This window comes from Cervus elaphus, chromosome 2 (assembly GCF_910594005.1).
Source record: "Cervus elaphus chromosome 2, mCerEla1.1, whole genome shotgun sequence".
Classification (NCBI taxonomy): Eukaryota; Metazoa; Chordata; class Mammalia; order Artiodactyla; family Cervidae; genus Cervus; species Cervus elaphus.
Window position 1 is genome coordinate 31,489,126 of NC_057816.1, and position 14,613 is coordinate 31,503,738.

Here is a 14,613-nt window from a genome sequence, read left to right on the forward strand (position 1 = left end):
CATAAAACAGGTGCTCAGACACCGAGTGAAGAAAGAACAAATGATCAGACACCTAACTCAACCTGGCAAGGAATCTAAGGAATCTGCCTAAGACATGCAAATTCTCTCCAGGGCAGGATTGTATGTTTCATTTTTACCAGCTCTGACCTGAAGTACACAATCCTGTTTTAAAATCCTGTTCTGTGGTAGCTCAACACACTGGCCAAAAGCTATTCTGAAGTCCTAACGCCTCCAATAGACCCAACACAACCCTAAAGAAAGGCAGCTTTTGGCCGAGGGGGGAGCTAGGGAAGGTGAGGACAAAAAAGTCTAAAAAATCCAGGCCAGTTTTGCCTCTACTATACCACATAGTGCAGGTTGTCAGTTTTCTCATCTGAAAAATGTGGAAAATGAACTAGATGATCTTAAGGGCCCTTTCAGCTCCTACATTCCAAATGTCTATGAAAACAGAAAGATCAGCACTCTCAAAGCCCTGTAACTACATCTCTTCCTGACACAGCATCCCACAGTTTTAATAGGTACTTCATATATATCATCTCATATAATCACCACAATCCTGAGAATCAATTTTTTTTTGGACACTATGAAACTGAAATATGGACTTGTCTACAGTTACGGAAGTAATTTAAATTTTTAAAAATGTGGCTTTAGAGCCAAGGCCCTTTTCTACTACTTTACCCCCTCTAAACAATTTCAAGCTGCATCAAGAAAACTTCCTCTGTTATGAAGAGGAGAAATAACATTAAATAAGAGCTAACCACATATAAGATACTAGAATATTTTCCTTAATTGTCACAATCCTATGGGATATATTATTACTACTGTCATTTTACAGATAAGGAAACTTAAAAGCAGTTAAATAATTTGCTCAAGCTTATACCGCTAGTAAGAGATGAATTTGAACCCAGGTCTGATTCCAAAGGTTCTTCCCTTAATATCTTAATGAGAACCACTTGCCTACATTCCAACTGCTAGGGTTTAAGCTATTTTTACACTTGGCAATTTTCCTTCCAGAAGCAGATGCTTTGTGAAAGGGAAGGGCTTGCTATGGCCCAAATTAAGCATTCATTTATGACTTAAGTCCATCTGTCTTACTCATAGCTAGAATGCACTGGACATGTTGCAAGGCTTCAGAATTGCTTTCTGTTCCTAAATTTCTCCTGATCTAGTCAGTTAAAAGATTGTAGGGAAGAACACTTTTACATTATTTTTATGTTTTACCTAGATTTTTTGTTTTCCAGATCTAGTATTTTTATATATTATTTCTATGACATGTTATTAATATGCCATATAATATACCCATCACAGGCACAGAATGTCAAAAGGAACCTTGGTAATGGAAACAAAGAGAGTGGTTCACAGGATGAATAGTCTATAGAAAAGAGTCGCTGGGAAATGAAATCACTTAACACTTGAACATATAAAGAATATCTGAGATTAGCAGTTTCAAGAGGCTTATCACTTTGGCCCCAGCTTCAAATATTGAGTACTTGTCCCAGAGAGCTAGACCCATGTCCAGAGTTTAGAGTTCTGCTTCTGACATTACAGAGATCTCTTGAGAACTTCTTGGGAAAGCTTTCCTTGGGTCTGCTTAGTCCTAGTGCACAAAATTTTTTAATGTGGCCCCCTCCAATAGCCCTGTCTAAACCAACTGGAAATACAGCCTACATACAAGAAGAGAAAGGTATTTTCCCAGGACCACTCTTTAATTCATTTTTGGAGGAACCTCATTAAGAGCTGTTATTTTGTACATCTCAAACAACTTTTAGGTGTTAATCACAGATTTCAAAAGAAAACCATGACAGCAAGCAATAATAGCCACAAAATTACTATCAACTGTTAATAAAGCTTCAGGTTGCATCTTTAGTTTTAATAACCCAATCAGGGACTTCCCCGGTGGTCCAGTAGCTAAGGCTTTGTGCTCCCAATGCAGAGGCCCCGGGTCCTCTCCCTGGTCAGAGAACTAGATCCTATATGCCACAACTAAGATCCAATGCAGACAAATAAATAAATATTTTAAAAATAATAATAATCCACTCAACAACTCTAAGAGATAAATATTATTATGTACCCATACTACAGGTTGATTTCCCACATGGCTCAGATGGTAAAGTGCCTACCTGCAATGCGGGAGACCCGGGTTTGATCCCTGGGTCAGGAAGATCCCCTGGAGAAGGAAATGGCAACCCACTCCAATACTCTTGCCTGAAAAACTCCACAGACAGAGGAGCCAGGTAGGCTACAGTCCTTGCGGTCACAAAGAATCAGACACGACTGAGCGATTTCACTTTCCCTTTCACAGGTTAGATAATTGAGATGAAGAAAGGTAGAGCAACTCACCAAAGGTCACAAAGTCAGGGATGGTCAACGGTAATAACCTCAAGGGCCTGAATTCCAACATAGCTTCTTCTACATGCACTGTGCCTTCCCTATATTGCAGACTAAGTGAATATGAATGGATGTCATTAAATGAAAATTTGTTTTAAAATGAGTTAAAAGAACTAACCAAATCAGTTCTACCAAAGGCATTAGTCTGAACATCTATAGGACGGGAGCCTTCAAACAGTACATTGGTGTCGGAGGACTTAGAAAAATTAAAGAGCCAGTCCAGAAGTCAAGACAATATTTCAAATGCCAAACTCCATGCAACGATGTGTCATATGACCTTGGGCAAGTCCTTGACTCTGAGCACAAAAGTATCACAGCTGTAGAGTAGAAAGATCCCTGGAATCACAGAAAAGAGCTACAATCTCACATCAGCCACTCCTAACTAGACCTTGGTTAAGTTATTTAAATTGTGTTACCTCAGTTTGCTGTCTACGAAGTGAAGTATTTATCTCCATGAAAAACTGGTATATTTCACAACCATCAAAACTCCTAATATAATAAGTGAGCCAAAGAACTGATGGTCTCAAATTGTAGTGCTGGAGAAGACTCTTGAGAGTCCCCTGGACAGCAAGGAGATCAAACCAATCAATCCTAAAGGAAATCAACCCTGAATAGTCATTGAATGGACTGATACTGAAGCTGAAGCTCCAATACTTTGGCCACCTGATGCAAAGAGCTGACTCACTGGAAAAGACCCCAATGATGGAAAAGATTGAAGGCAAAAGGAGAAGAGGGCAGCAGAGGATGAGATGTTAGATAGCATCACCAACTCAATGGACATGAATCTGAGCAAACTCTGGCAGACAGTGGAGGACAGAGGAGCCTAGTGTGCTGTAATCCATGGGGTTGCAAAGAGTCAGACACAACCGAGCGACTAAATAACAACAAATGTTATGCTTATTACTATTGTGTTAGTACTATTTGTTATTTCTACATTTATTACTATCATTATTTTAAGGATCAACTAAGGTGAAGAGAATGCATGTGTTTTATAAAAGCTAAAGAGCTTTACAAACATGAATTATTATTAATAAAGGAAAGTGTCAGAGTAGGATTTACCCACCCACTCATTGAGACAGAGAAATTGTGACTTAGGAAAAAGAACGAATCACCTGATTTCATGAAACCAGAGATCACAGACTTACAGAAATAAAGTGGAAAAAGACGTCTACAACCCCATCCATCCTAATATTAATATTAACCCTATCTTTAGCTAGTTCCATTTGACTTCCTGGTAGCATGGAAAATAAGGCTGACATTGCAAAATCCCAAGTTGCAGTACAGCTATCCAAGTTCCAGCACAAATCATTGACTTTGTTTTTTTTAAGATTTATTTTTAAGAAGCCCCTCTCATGGGTTCAGCTGAGCTAATCTGAGCTCAAGGCAGTAAAACACTCCAAACTTGGAGAGATAAACACTGATGTAGTCCAGTTTTAAAATTAACTTAGCTAAACTCTTCCCAAGCTTGGAGAATTCCACTTTGGTTGTGAAAATGCAGCCAGAAAAAAATTCCAAACTAAATGCTGAAGAACTTCCTAGAATAAACCAAAGGCTCCAGATCCTAACCACAGGAACCAGACTTTCCCACATGGAATTCTGCAACTCAGCGCCACCTATCACAGGCCCTCAATTACAGCTTCTCACAATCATTTATGCATCCCTCCAGGCACACACTAAAGCCATGTTGGAGGTCAGCATTAGGTGATGACTACAGACATTCTACCCATTGCCAGCTCAAGTCTCAACCCCTAATGCAGCCCACAGAGAACTCTTCTTTCTCTCCTCCAAATCCCCTTAGACCCCAAGACTGTGTGCCTGCTCAGTCACTTCAGTTGTGTCCGACTTTTTGCAACCCTATGGACTATAGCCTGCCAGGCTCCTCTATGGAAATTCTGGCTCCAAAAGTATGGGTAGGACCCAAGCATCAATTTCAAAAAAGAACCATGAAAGAGTCAGATGTGTAATCTGGGTTGGGAACAATTAACAGATAGTATTCAGTGACGTGGTAGATACTTCACAAAGATTTAGTTTCACACTCATTCCTGCCACCTTCCAGCTGTAAGACCTTGATAAATTTACTCTTCTCTAAGCTTTAGCCTCTCCAACTGAAAATGAATTGTTAAAGATACCATATCAAACAGGAAATGAGGTTACCCTTTAAAAAAAATTCATATTTCTGCAGTGTTTTACAGTTTAAAAAATGCTTTTATATCCACTACATGAAATGACAATAGCCTACTCATAATATGGGATGACTGGAAATTATAATTATTCCCACCTTACAGTTAAGGATACAGGGATTAAAATAAACAGGTAAAAGGACTTAAAAAAAAAAAAATCACAGATTTAATCAATGTTAGAGGTAGGACTCAATTCAGGTTCTCTAAATTCAATTCTAGCTCATTACTCTGTGTAGCAGGTATAAATTCTCAAATAATTTATGAAGGGCATACTACTTCAAAGACTGCCAACACTGCTATGCATCCCTCTAGGACTAAGTCAAGCACAAAGCATCAGGTCAACAAATACCTATTGGTTGAATGAAATCAAGCTGAATAACATTTCCAAACAAAGGGAAAAAAACTCATTTATTTCATTTTGATGTATGCATTAATTACAGCCATCTAATAGGGCTTCCCGGTGGCTCAGACGGTAAAGAATCCGCCTGCAATGCAGGGGACCTGGGTTTGATCCCTGGGTTGGGAAGATCCCATGGAGAAGGGCATGGCAACCCACTCCAGTATTCTGGCCTGGAGAATCCCCATGGACAGAGGAGCCTGGCGGGCTACAGTCCAAAGGGTCACAAAGAGGTGAACATGACTGAGTGACTAAGCATAGCACAGCAAAGTATTAAAGCAAAGGAGTAAAACCTATGTGTTTAGGGTATGTATAGAAAATCCAAAACTAGGGAGTGAAAAAGAGGCCACTAGATCATTTCACAAGAACTTCTCATAACTATATGCTTTCTACCTCTATGCTTTGAACTTACAGAAAACTTCTATGCTTTGATCTTGAGCTATGAGTTTTATTTTCAGACCAGATTTGGCCTAGGGTTACTCAACAAGGATTTCTAGAAGAACTTCTGCATCTACAGCTTTATTGCTGATCAAAGTACTTCACAATGGCCTAGTTTTGTTTCCCATAATACACAACCTGATCCCACTTCATATTTATATCTCATTTACATAATTATAGAATTTCAAAACTGTAAGAGACTGTATTTCAACTTGTTTGACCAATTTTTTATCTTTTAATTACTTTTTATTGAATGAAAGATTGTTTAAATTCTCTAGCACTTTATGATTTTCAAAGGTTTCACACACATGATTTCATATAATCCCATAACAACCCTCTTCCCTCTTCCTTCTCCCCACTGGTATCACTAACGTGGTCCCTATATCTGTAACATTTTAGATGAAGGCACTTAAGTTCACAGCCAATACCTGACCGAAACCAGGTAGCCAATTTATGAGAGAACCAAGACTATAACAATATCTAGATCTCTACCTCCCCATTCAATACATAAGGTCATCTCCTCAGTTCCCAATGATGTTTAAATGCCTCCATCAACTGCTTTTTTTTTAAACAGAGTTTTACTGAGATAAAATTCACATACTATAAAATTCACTCCGAGTGTAAAATTCAATGGCTCAATATGTTCACAGAGCTGGAGAACCATCCCCACAATCAATTTTAAAACATTCTCATGACCCAAAAGGAAACCCCTGAGAACCTACTGTATAGCACAGAGAACTCTACTCAGTGCTCTGTGGTGGACTATATGGCAAGGAAATCCAAAAACGAGGAGATATATGTGTATCTTTAGCTGATTCATTTTGTGTACAAGAGAAACTAACACAACATTGTAAAGCAACTATACACCAATAAAAAGTAAAAAAAGAAACTCCACGCCTCTTAGCCATCACTCCCTAATCCCATTCACCAACTCCTACAACCCTAGGCAACACTCTTACTTTTTATCTATGAGTTTGCCTGAATAATTCATATAAACAGAATTATATAATATGTGGTCCTTTGGGACTGGTTTCTTTCACCAGTTTTCAAGGTTCACCCACCTTGTAGTATGGATCAGGGCTTCATTTCTTTGTTACCAAATATTATTTCTTTGTATAGATACATAACAATTTTATTTACCCATTCATCCTCAATGAATATTTGAGCTGCCCCTGCTTTTTGGCTATTATTAATAATGCTGCTACAAGTACCCATGTATAAGTTTTTGTGTTGACATAATTTTTCATTTCTAGGTCATATGGGTAACTCCTTATGTATTTTTTATAAGTTCCTTATCAGATATATGATTTGGGAATTTTTTCTCCAACTCTGTGCGTTATCTTTTCACTTTCTTAGTGAAGCACAAAAATTTTAAATCCCAACCTTTCCTAGACACAGGAAACTAAAAGTCAAAGAAGTTAACTGACATACTTAAGGTTAGAGAGCTATTAAGTGATGAATCCAGGATTTGAACCAGGGCTACCTAAGTGAGAAGCTCATGATGACTATTTGTAGACAAAAGGGCAATTTTTTCAGCATGCCATAAGAAACGTGGCGTAAGAAACAAGCCCTACAAACATGGCTGAGAACTTTACTTCATTTCAACAGCCACTTACATATTTGGGTGGTCAAACCAAAGTCATTTATTCTTGTGGACAAATTAACCCTCTATTTCACTATCTTATTCATAGGATTATCAGTGACTTCATTAGATACACTGTTAAAGTCCTGATTATTCTAAAAGCTTTGTTCATAAAGAGGAAATGAGCCCTGGCTGGACTACATGGTTTGTGGGAACTTAGTTCCCCTACCTGGAATTGAACCCAGGCCTCCAGTGAAAGTATCAAGCCTTAACTGAAAGTGTCAAGCCTTAACTACTGGACTGCAGGGAATCAGGGAATTCCCTAGCATTACTTCTTCTTAGTGAAGTCATGCTGAGGCCTACTTTTTTTTTAACCTCAGCTATTACTTGTCTTTCTTACTGATATTTAATCCCTAAATCTGGGTTTAAGTCTAGGACATATGACTAAAGAAGAGGCAATCAAAAAATCTGGAAAGAAGACCTTCCAAATGAAACTAGTTTGGGGAGAAAAAATTTCCAAATGAAGACATTTCAATATTCCTCATACTTTGTGAGGTCATAGACAGTTATGAACTTAAAAAGTAAGTAAATTCAGATTGACTGAGATCTAGCAACAGCATTAATTATTTCCCTCAAATTTTGCTCAGATATAATTAATAGAGTATAAAAATGGGTCTATTTTCTATTTGACTTCAGTCATTTCAGGAAAAAAGACAAAGAAACTATTTAATGAGAAAAGGGGGGATTAAAAGAAAATTAGGTGAAAGAAGCAACAAATATTTTATTCAGGTTACAAAAAAAAAAAAAATGTAAGTATACAAATGATGAGAATGAAATGAAATACTGTACTTTTATCTCCAGGTAAGATGGCTCGGTAAAATCGGTCCTTTTTTTTCTTTTCCTCTGGGTTTGGTGGCAGAGGTTTGGAACCGTGGTTTAGGGTTCCAGAGTCTTTGCTGCCAGCTCCAATCATAGTGCTGGTGTTTCTCATCGGAGGGGCTGGAGGTTTGTCTTGAATGTCTAGGCCGTTATTTGACATCGTCACCACCAGCAGCAGCTACTGGAATCAGAAAGAAAAACAAACCTCTTATTTTTGAGCAAAAGGAAATACATTTTGGAAATTTTAGAAAAATCCAAATTTTACAACCCTTTCTCCAGGACTCATCTCAAGCCCTTCTACTGCATTCCATGACTGCTGCTATTTTATTTAGTTCACCATACTCAAAGATAGAATACTTACTCAGTCCTAAGCACTGCTGAAAATTCACAAGGTTCTTGCTTTTCTCTTCATTCTCCTATCTAAAGCATTCCAAAGTACAAAAAACCATAAGGATATGGTTTAAAAGGCAGAAATTTGGCCTAGCTAAACTGAGTATGAATCCATGTGCTACGTACAGGCTTTAGAGAAATTCCTTAATCACTTGGTTTCCATTTATACATTCACATGAAAATTAAATAAAAGTACGAACAGAATTCCACATAGTGAGTTCTCTGCCAAGCCTTAGTTTCGTTGCCTTAGAAAAATCATTCCTTCTCTGGTAGGAACTGTATCACTATATCAAAGGTCAGTAATATTGCTGGCTTTGTAAATGGTTTTACTGAAACACTGTCACATCCATTCATTTACCTATTTTCTATGACTTCTTTCATGTTCCAATGGCAAAGCTGAGTAGCTATAACAGACCTAAAATATTTAGGTTGTTCACAAATCTAAAATATGTGCTATATGGTCCTTTACAGGGAAAGTTTGCTGACCCGTGACCTTTATCATCATCTCTCCAGGATCTCCTTGCACTAAAATTTGACCTTGTTCTAAATATACAATGATCAACGCATAACCATCTTATCCTATACAGCACTGAATTTACAGGTGATTTCTAATGCTTCTGAGAAATAGAAGGAATAAAATCTAAAAGAAAGCAGGAAAAATCCCCATCACATGGAATCAATAGTTTTAATGAAGATAGATGTTATTACCTTAAATAAGTAGGCTTGACAATAGATATAAATATATCCAGAGTTAATAAAGTTTTTCATTATTCTTCCATACTACAATGGAAATTATATCTCTAACCATGACCATTTAGAATGTATGCTCCTTAGAGTCAAATACAACAGTGCTTTAGAAACTAGTTTCTAATTATTTTTTTTTAAAAAAAAGCATAATAATCACCAAGAACTTTTCAGAAATACAAATGTATTTGTTTGACCCCCATAAATTCTGATTTAGTATGGCTGGCCATAATTAAGGCCAAAATTTTATAATTTTAAAACTTAGTGATCCCAGTGACTGCCAGAATTGAATACCACTGCTTTAGAAGTCAATTACTTCAATGCTGTGGACAAAATTGATGAATTGTAGTACTGGAGAAGACTCTTGAGTCCTTTGGACTGCAAATAGACCAAACCAGTAAATCCTGAAGGAAATCAACCCTGAATATTTATCAGAAGGACTGATGCAGAAGCTGAATCTCTAATACTCTGGCCACCTGATGAGAAGAGCCAACTCACTGGAAAAGACCCTGATGCTGGGAAAGATTAAGGGCAGGAGGAGAAGGGGGCAATAAAGGACAAAATGGTTAGATAACCGACTCAATGGACATGAACCTGAGCAAACTTCAGGAGACAGTGAAGGACAGGGAATCCTGGTGTGCTGCACTCCATGGGGTCGCAAAGATCAGACACAACTTAGGGACTGAACAACAACAACAAATGGACAAAATCTATAGTAGTCTTTTTAACATTTTCTAATAAATGCAGAGCTAAATGATCCCTCGCATCCATTTTTTCCCCAAACCTTTCTCCACATGTCATCAATGACCTTAAAACACTCACACTCTACTCAAAACTCTTCAGTAACATTCCAAAATAAAAGCTAAAGTTCCTTAGCTTGCTTTTGAAGGCCCTTCCATTAGTTAACCAGTTCTACCCATCAACTTCATTCCCCACCCCTACCACTCTCTCTAATTCCCCTTACATTCTAGCCATACCCAACTTCTCTAACTTCTTTAAATATACTGCTGCTTTCACACTTTCATTCCTTTGCACATGCTGTTCCCTCTGCTTAGAATGCCAACTTTCCTATCCTCAAATTCACCCATCCTTCAACTGCTATTTCATCTAAGAAGCCCTTTTTAAATATTCTCATCTTCAAGATGTTAAGGTCCCCTCCTTCAGACTCCCAAGGCAATGGGTATATTTCCAGGTTATCACATTTATTTTCACTATTATGCTATAATTATCTTCACCAGGATCCAGAACGATATCCAAAGGTCAGGCACGATTTTGTCACCTTTGCAATCCAGAAGAGTCTAGTATAATATGTGATTCACAGTGGATTCAACAAATATTTTTATTAATCAAAATTTTGACAGAGATATATATCTTGCCTTAAGGAGATCAGTACAGATGAAATTTTAAGGTCCTTCACAGTCTGATAATGAACTGCCTCACAAACTAAGCCACCATACCTGAACACAGCTTACAGTCAAATTACACTTCAGAAATCTCTGTTCTCTTGAATTTGTCAAGTAGTCTCTTACCCTCCTCTTGCCCACCCATCCCACTTCCCACCACCTAATGCTTCTTGTCGATGATTTCTCTCTTCTGACTGATGAAAACTTTACTCATCTTTTAAGGCCAAATTCAAACTTCATCTATTTATATAACTCATCCTGACCTACCTCTGGCAAACCAACTGCTCCTTACTTCTCTTTTTGAACAAAAGAAATCAAGTAGCAAGGACAATCTTGTTAATCTAGAGCAACTCTCTGGGTGGTGCACTTTTTATCCATTTCTTCCAGTTCTGTTTTGCAGATCTGCCTTCATTTTCCCTCCCAAACCCCAACGCAAGTCCCTCAGCTCCCCCAAAGAGAATTTCTACCAGCTCAGTTCTCAAGTGTACCTTCCCACTCCAGACTGCCAGTTCCAAAATTACACTCCCTGCAGCCACCTGATACCCTCAGCAGGCCCTTCTTTGCCTCTTAAGTCCTTCAACCAAAAGCTTCATTGAATATAACTCCTTTTCAGGATCACAGCCCAGGAACATGCCAAGAAAGGCTTAAATCTTTCTGATAATGCTTTTCTTCATTTTTCAGTTCTTCCACTGTGTTTGCTGAAGCTGAAACTCCAATACTTTGGCCACCTGATGCGAAGAGCTCACTCATGTGAAAAGACCCTGATGCTGGGAAAGATTGAGGGCAGGAGGAGAAGGGGACGACAGAGGATGAGATGGTTGGATGGCATCATCGACTCAATGGACATGGGTTTGGGTGGACTCCAGGAGTTGGTGATGGACAGGGAGGCCTAGCGTGCCTAGGGGTCGCAAAGAGTTGGACATGACTGAGTGACTGAAGTGAAGTGAAGCGACTGTGTTTGGAAAATTCCTGGTGGTAGATCTCCACTCTCCAAAATATTCTAAATTATTAAAACCTAAAATCTATTGTTGGAATACAACCTTTGGATCCTTTGTACAGCATTTCAGCCCACGTCATCTAGCCCATTACTTGAAAACCTCCAATGATAAGAAATCTACAGTCTCACAAGTCAGCCTATTCTATCTTCAGTGATCTCATTTAGAAAGTTTTCATTTATATTAAGTTTTTATCTTCTCACACTGAATTGCAACTATCTGTTTATACATTTACCTCTCCCTACAATTCTCAGCCCTGGCAGACTTAAGATTATAATCTCAAGAACACTTCAGTCATTTCACAATCCCCAATACCAGTCCTGGCACAGAACAGGTAATCAGTAAAGATTCGGTGAACAAATGAATAAGCAAGTGACCAAGTAAAATAACAACAAATGAACAAATAAACACTACTTGCACCTATTACTCCTAAATCCTATCTCAGGGCAACTCAGAAAGGCCAACTGCCTCTTACTCAGATAGAAATTTAGGTACCTGAAATCATCTCTCAAGACTCCCCCAAAATCTATTTTCTCAATGCTAAACATTGCCAGTACTTTTCAACAATACTCACAGAACACAAGTTTGTGCTTTCTTGAACCTTCCCTTTGAACTTACTTGGACTTAGTATTTCTATACTACTTTCCAGTTTCTCTGAAGCCCTCCAACCAGTCCTTTCCTATGGCTTCTCCACATGTTTTTACTCTCTTTACACTTCATCGATCCACTCACAGGTCATTTTGTTCATCTATACCTAGCACAATAATCAGAACATTTTAATAATCAGAACATCAGAAAAAGCACAGTAATCATAACCTACACTATCGTAAACTTTATTTATAGGAAAACAAGTACAAAATTTCAATCCTGAGAGGAAAAAGAATTACACTTGATTCTTGAATATCATGACCAAATATACTATAAATCTTCTAGCAATCTCTGCAGGTCAAAGATTTGGGAAGATGACAAGCCAATGCCTTCTGACAAGCTGCAAGATAAAGCGAAGCCCAAGGCCAACATTAAGAATCAGAGTTCAGATAGCATCACTTATCTATCATAGACAGGGCTTCCCTGGTGGCTCAGAGGATAAAGCATCTGCCTGCAATGCAGGAAACCCGGGTTCAATTCCCGGGTAGGGAAGATCCCCTAGAGAAGAAATAGCAACCCACTCCAGTACCCTTGCCTGGAAAATCCTATGGATGGAGAAGCCTGGTAGGCTACAGTCCATGGGGTCGCAAAGAGTTGGATAGATGACAAACAGACAGAGAGAAAGACAGAACAACCATGTTTACCAATGCTCCAGAGCCTCAGGGAGCCTAATAATTTATAAGCAACTAATTATACTGAAGTATTAACTATTAATCAACTGAATGACTCTATAATAAATGCAGGATCACTGTGAGGTTTCAAAAGGGCCACTGGCAGGGTGATAAGAGTAAAAATATGACTGGAGTTAAAATCAGATGAAATTTGGAAAAAAAAAAAAAAATCAGATGAAATTTAAGTCCTGGCTCTGCTTTTCACTAGCTATAGTTCTAATAGAAGCCTCTATACCTATGAGCTGCAAATTTTTGTTTCCCATGAGCAGTCTCACAACAGATATGGGTCAAGAGGCAACCAAGGAGGGGAAGTATTTATGTCTGTTTTTCTGTAAAAAGCATATAAAAACATGTATGCTCAGTTGTGTCTGACTTTATGACCCCAGGAACTGTAGTCCACCAGGTTCTGCTGTCCATGGAATTTCCCAGGCAAGAATACTGAAGTGGGTTGTCATCTCCTACTCCAGGGGATCTTCCCATCCCAGGGATGGAACCTGCATCTCCTGCATCTCCTACATTGGCAGGCAGATTCTTTACCACTGCACCACCTGGGAAGCTCCATCAAGCATGCTATAAAAAGCATGAAGATAGAGTGCTGAAGTAGAAAAAAGGAAAAGAAAACACTTTTCAAGTAGCCACTATGTGCAAGTATACTTCACATACTAAATAAAACCAGACAGGGATTCAGAGGAATGTGCTCACCAACAACCACTTCTTTCTACTTTATCACATCTGGATTCCACAGCCCCTAGTATAATACACAGTCAAGATAATCAAAGTTTTAAGATACCCATAACATCAAAGCCAGAAAAAAATCTTAAAGGTCATCTAATCTGATCCCCTTACATAACAGGTAAGAAAACAGAGGCCCAAAAAACACAGAGAAATTGCCTAAGACTACACAGAAATTTAAAGGTGAGGACTGGAACCCAAGTCTTCAGACATGTTGCCAAAGAATTTTCCAACTATACTTGAGGTAATTCTAGCCCCTCTGTACCTTCACTGACCTGAATTATGCCACTTCTGATTTACATTTAGATCAGTCAAATCTAGCCAGTGGCAAATATAGAAATATATAAACACATTTAGGCTGGACTTGAGATTGGTATTTATTAAACGTCTGCCATGAGGTCAGCAACAGAAAAGATAAAATAATTTCTTGTTCCTCAAATAAGTCAAGTGAAAGTTATGTACACCTTTTACTGCAGCTGTAGGTTCTTCATTCAAGTACAATTCAAATAAATAATTTTGAATGTGTACTTACTTATAAGGTTCTATGCCAGAAACCAGGGATATAGAGATAAATAAATGAGTAGGGGCTTAGAGAAATTCCCTGGTGGTCCAGTGGTCAGGACTCTGTGCTTCTACTGCAGGGAGCCCAGGTTAGAACCCTGGTCAGGGAACTAAGATCTTGCATGCTATGCAGTGCAATGAAAAAAATAAAAGAGGAGGGGCTTAAAGAATAAATAGGTCAGATAGTAGTCTTTGACTCTAGACTATAGGAATTCACTTGGAGCTTTTTAAAATACCAGATGACATACTTAAGAGAGGAAGTATGCTAATACCCGCAATTTACTTTGAAATGCATTTTTAAAAAATAAGATACATTAATGGTTGACCATAGAGTTGTGATATAATATACATGTCAATATATAATGGAAGTGATAAAGCAAGTTAACATGAAAATATTAATGATATAAGAATCTATATGGTGATTATATATGCATTCACTATAAAATTCTTTCAACTTTGCTGTATATTTCAGATTTTCCTAATAAAGGGAGGGAGGGGTGGATACCACTGCTTGAACTCTGATTTCAATTGGTCTGGGATAGGCCCAGACACTGAAATATTACCTTGACCAAGGAAAACAGACAATAAATAAATGAATGATTTTG

The 14,613-nt window shown here is 38.2% G+C and overlaps 1 protein-coding gene and 2 non-coding genes across 11 annotated transcripts in view; 2 read left to right on the plus strand and 1 right to left on the minus strand.

The window, feature by feature from the left end:
* Nucleotides 1-14,613, minus strand: part of PAK1 (p21 (RAC1) activated kinase 1) — a 161,344-nt gene that overhangs the window by 70,471 nt on the left and 76,260 nt on the right. For 5 of the 9 annotated variants that reach the window (XM_043875337.1, XM_043875330.1, XM_043875370.1 and 2 more), the window contains one exon: nucleotides 7,835-8,045. In XM_043875337.1, coding sequence (XP_043731272.1) covers nucleotides 7,835-8,024 — 190 coding nt within the window. In that variant the 5' untranslated portion in view covers nucleotides 8,025-8,045. The remainder of the gene's footprint in view (nucleotides 1-7,834; nucleotides 8,046-14,613) is intronic. The other 4 variants (XM_043875365.1, XM_043875356.1, XM_043875378.1 and 1 more) reach the window with 1 other exon arrangement.
* On the plus strand, nucleotides 12,465-12,536 carry TRNAC-GCA. The gene has a single exon. It is a non-coding gene; the product is annotated as a tRNA-Cys (tRNA).
* On the plus strand, nucleotides 14,046-14,118 carry TRNAR-UCU. The gene has a single exon. It is a non-coding gene; the product is annotated as a tRNA-Arg (tRNA).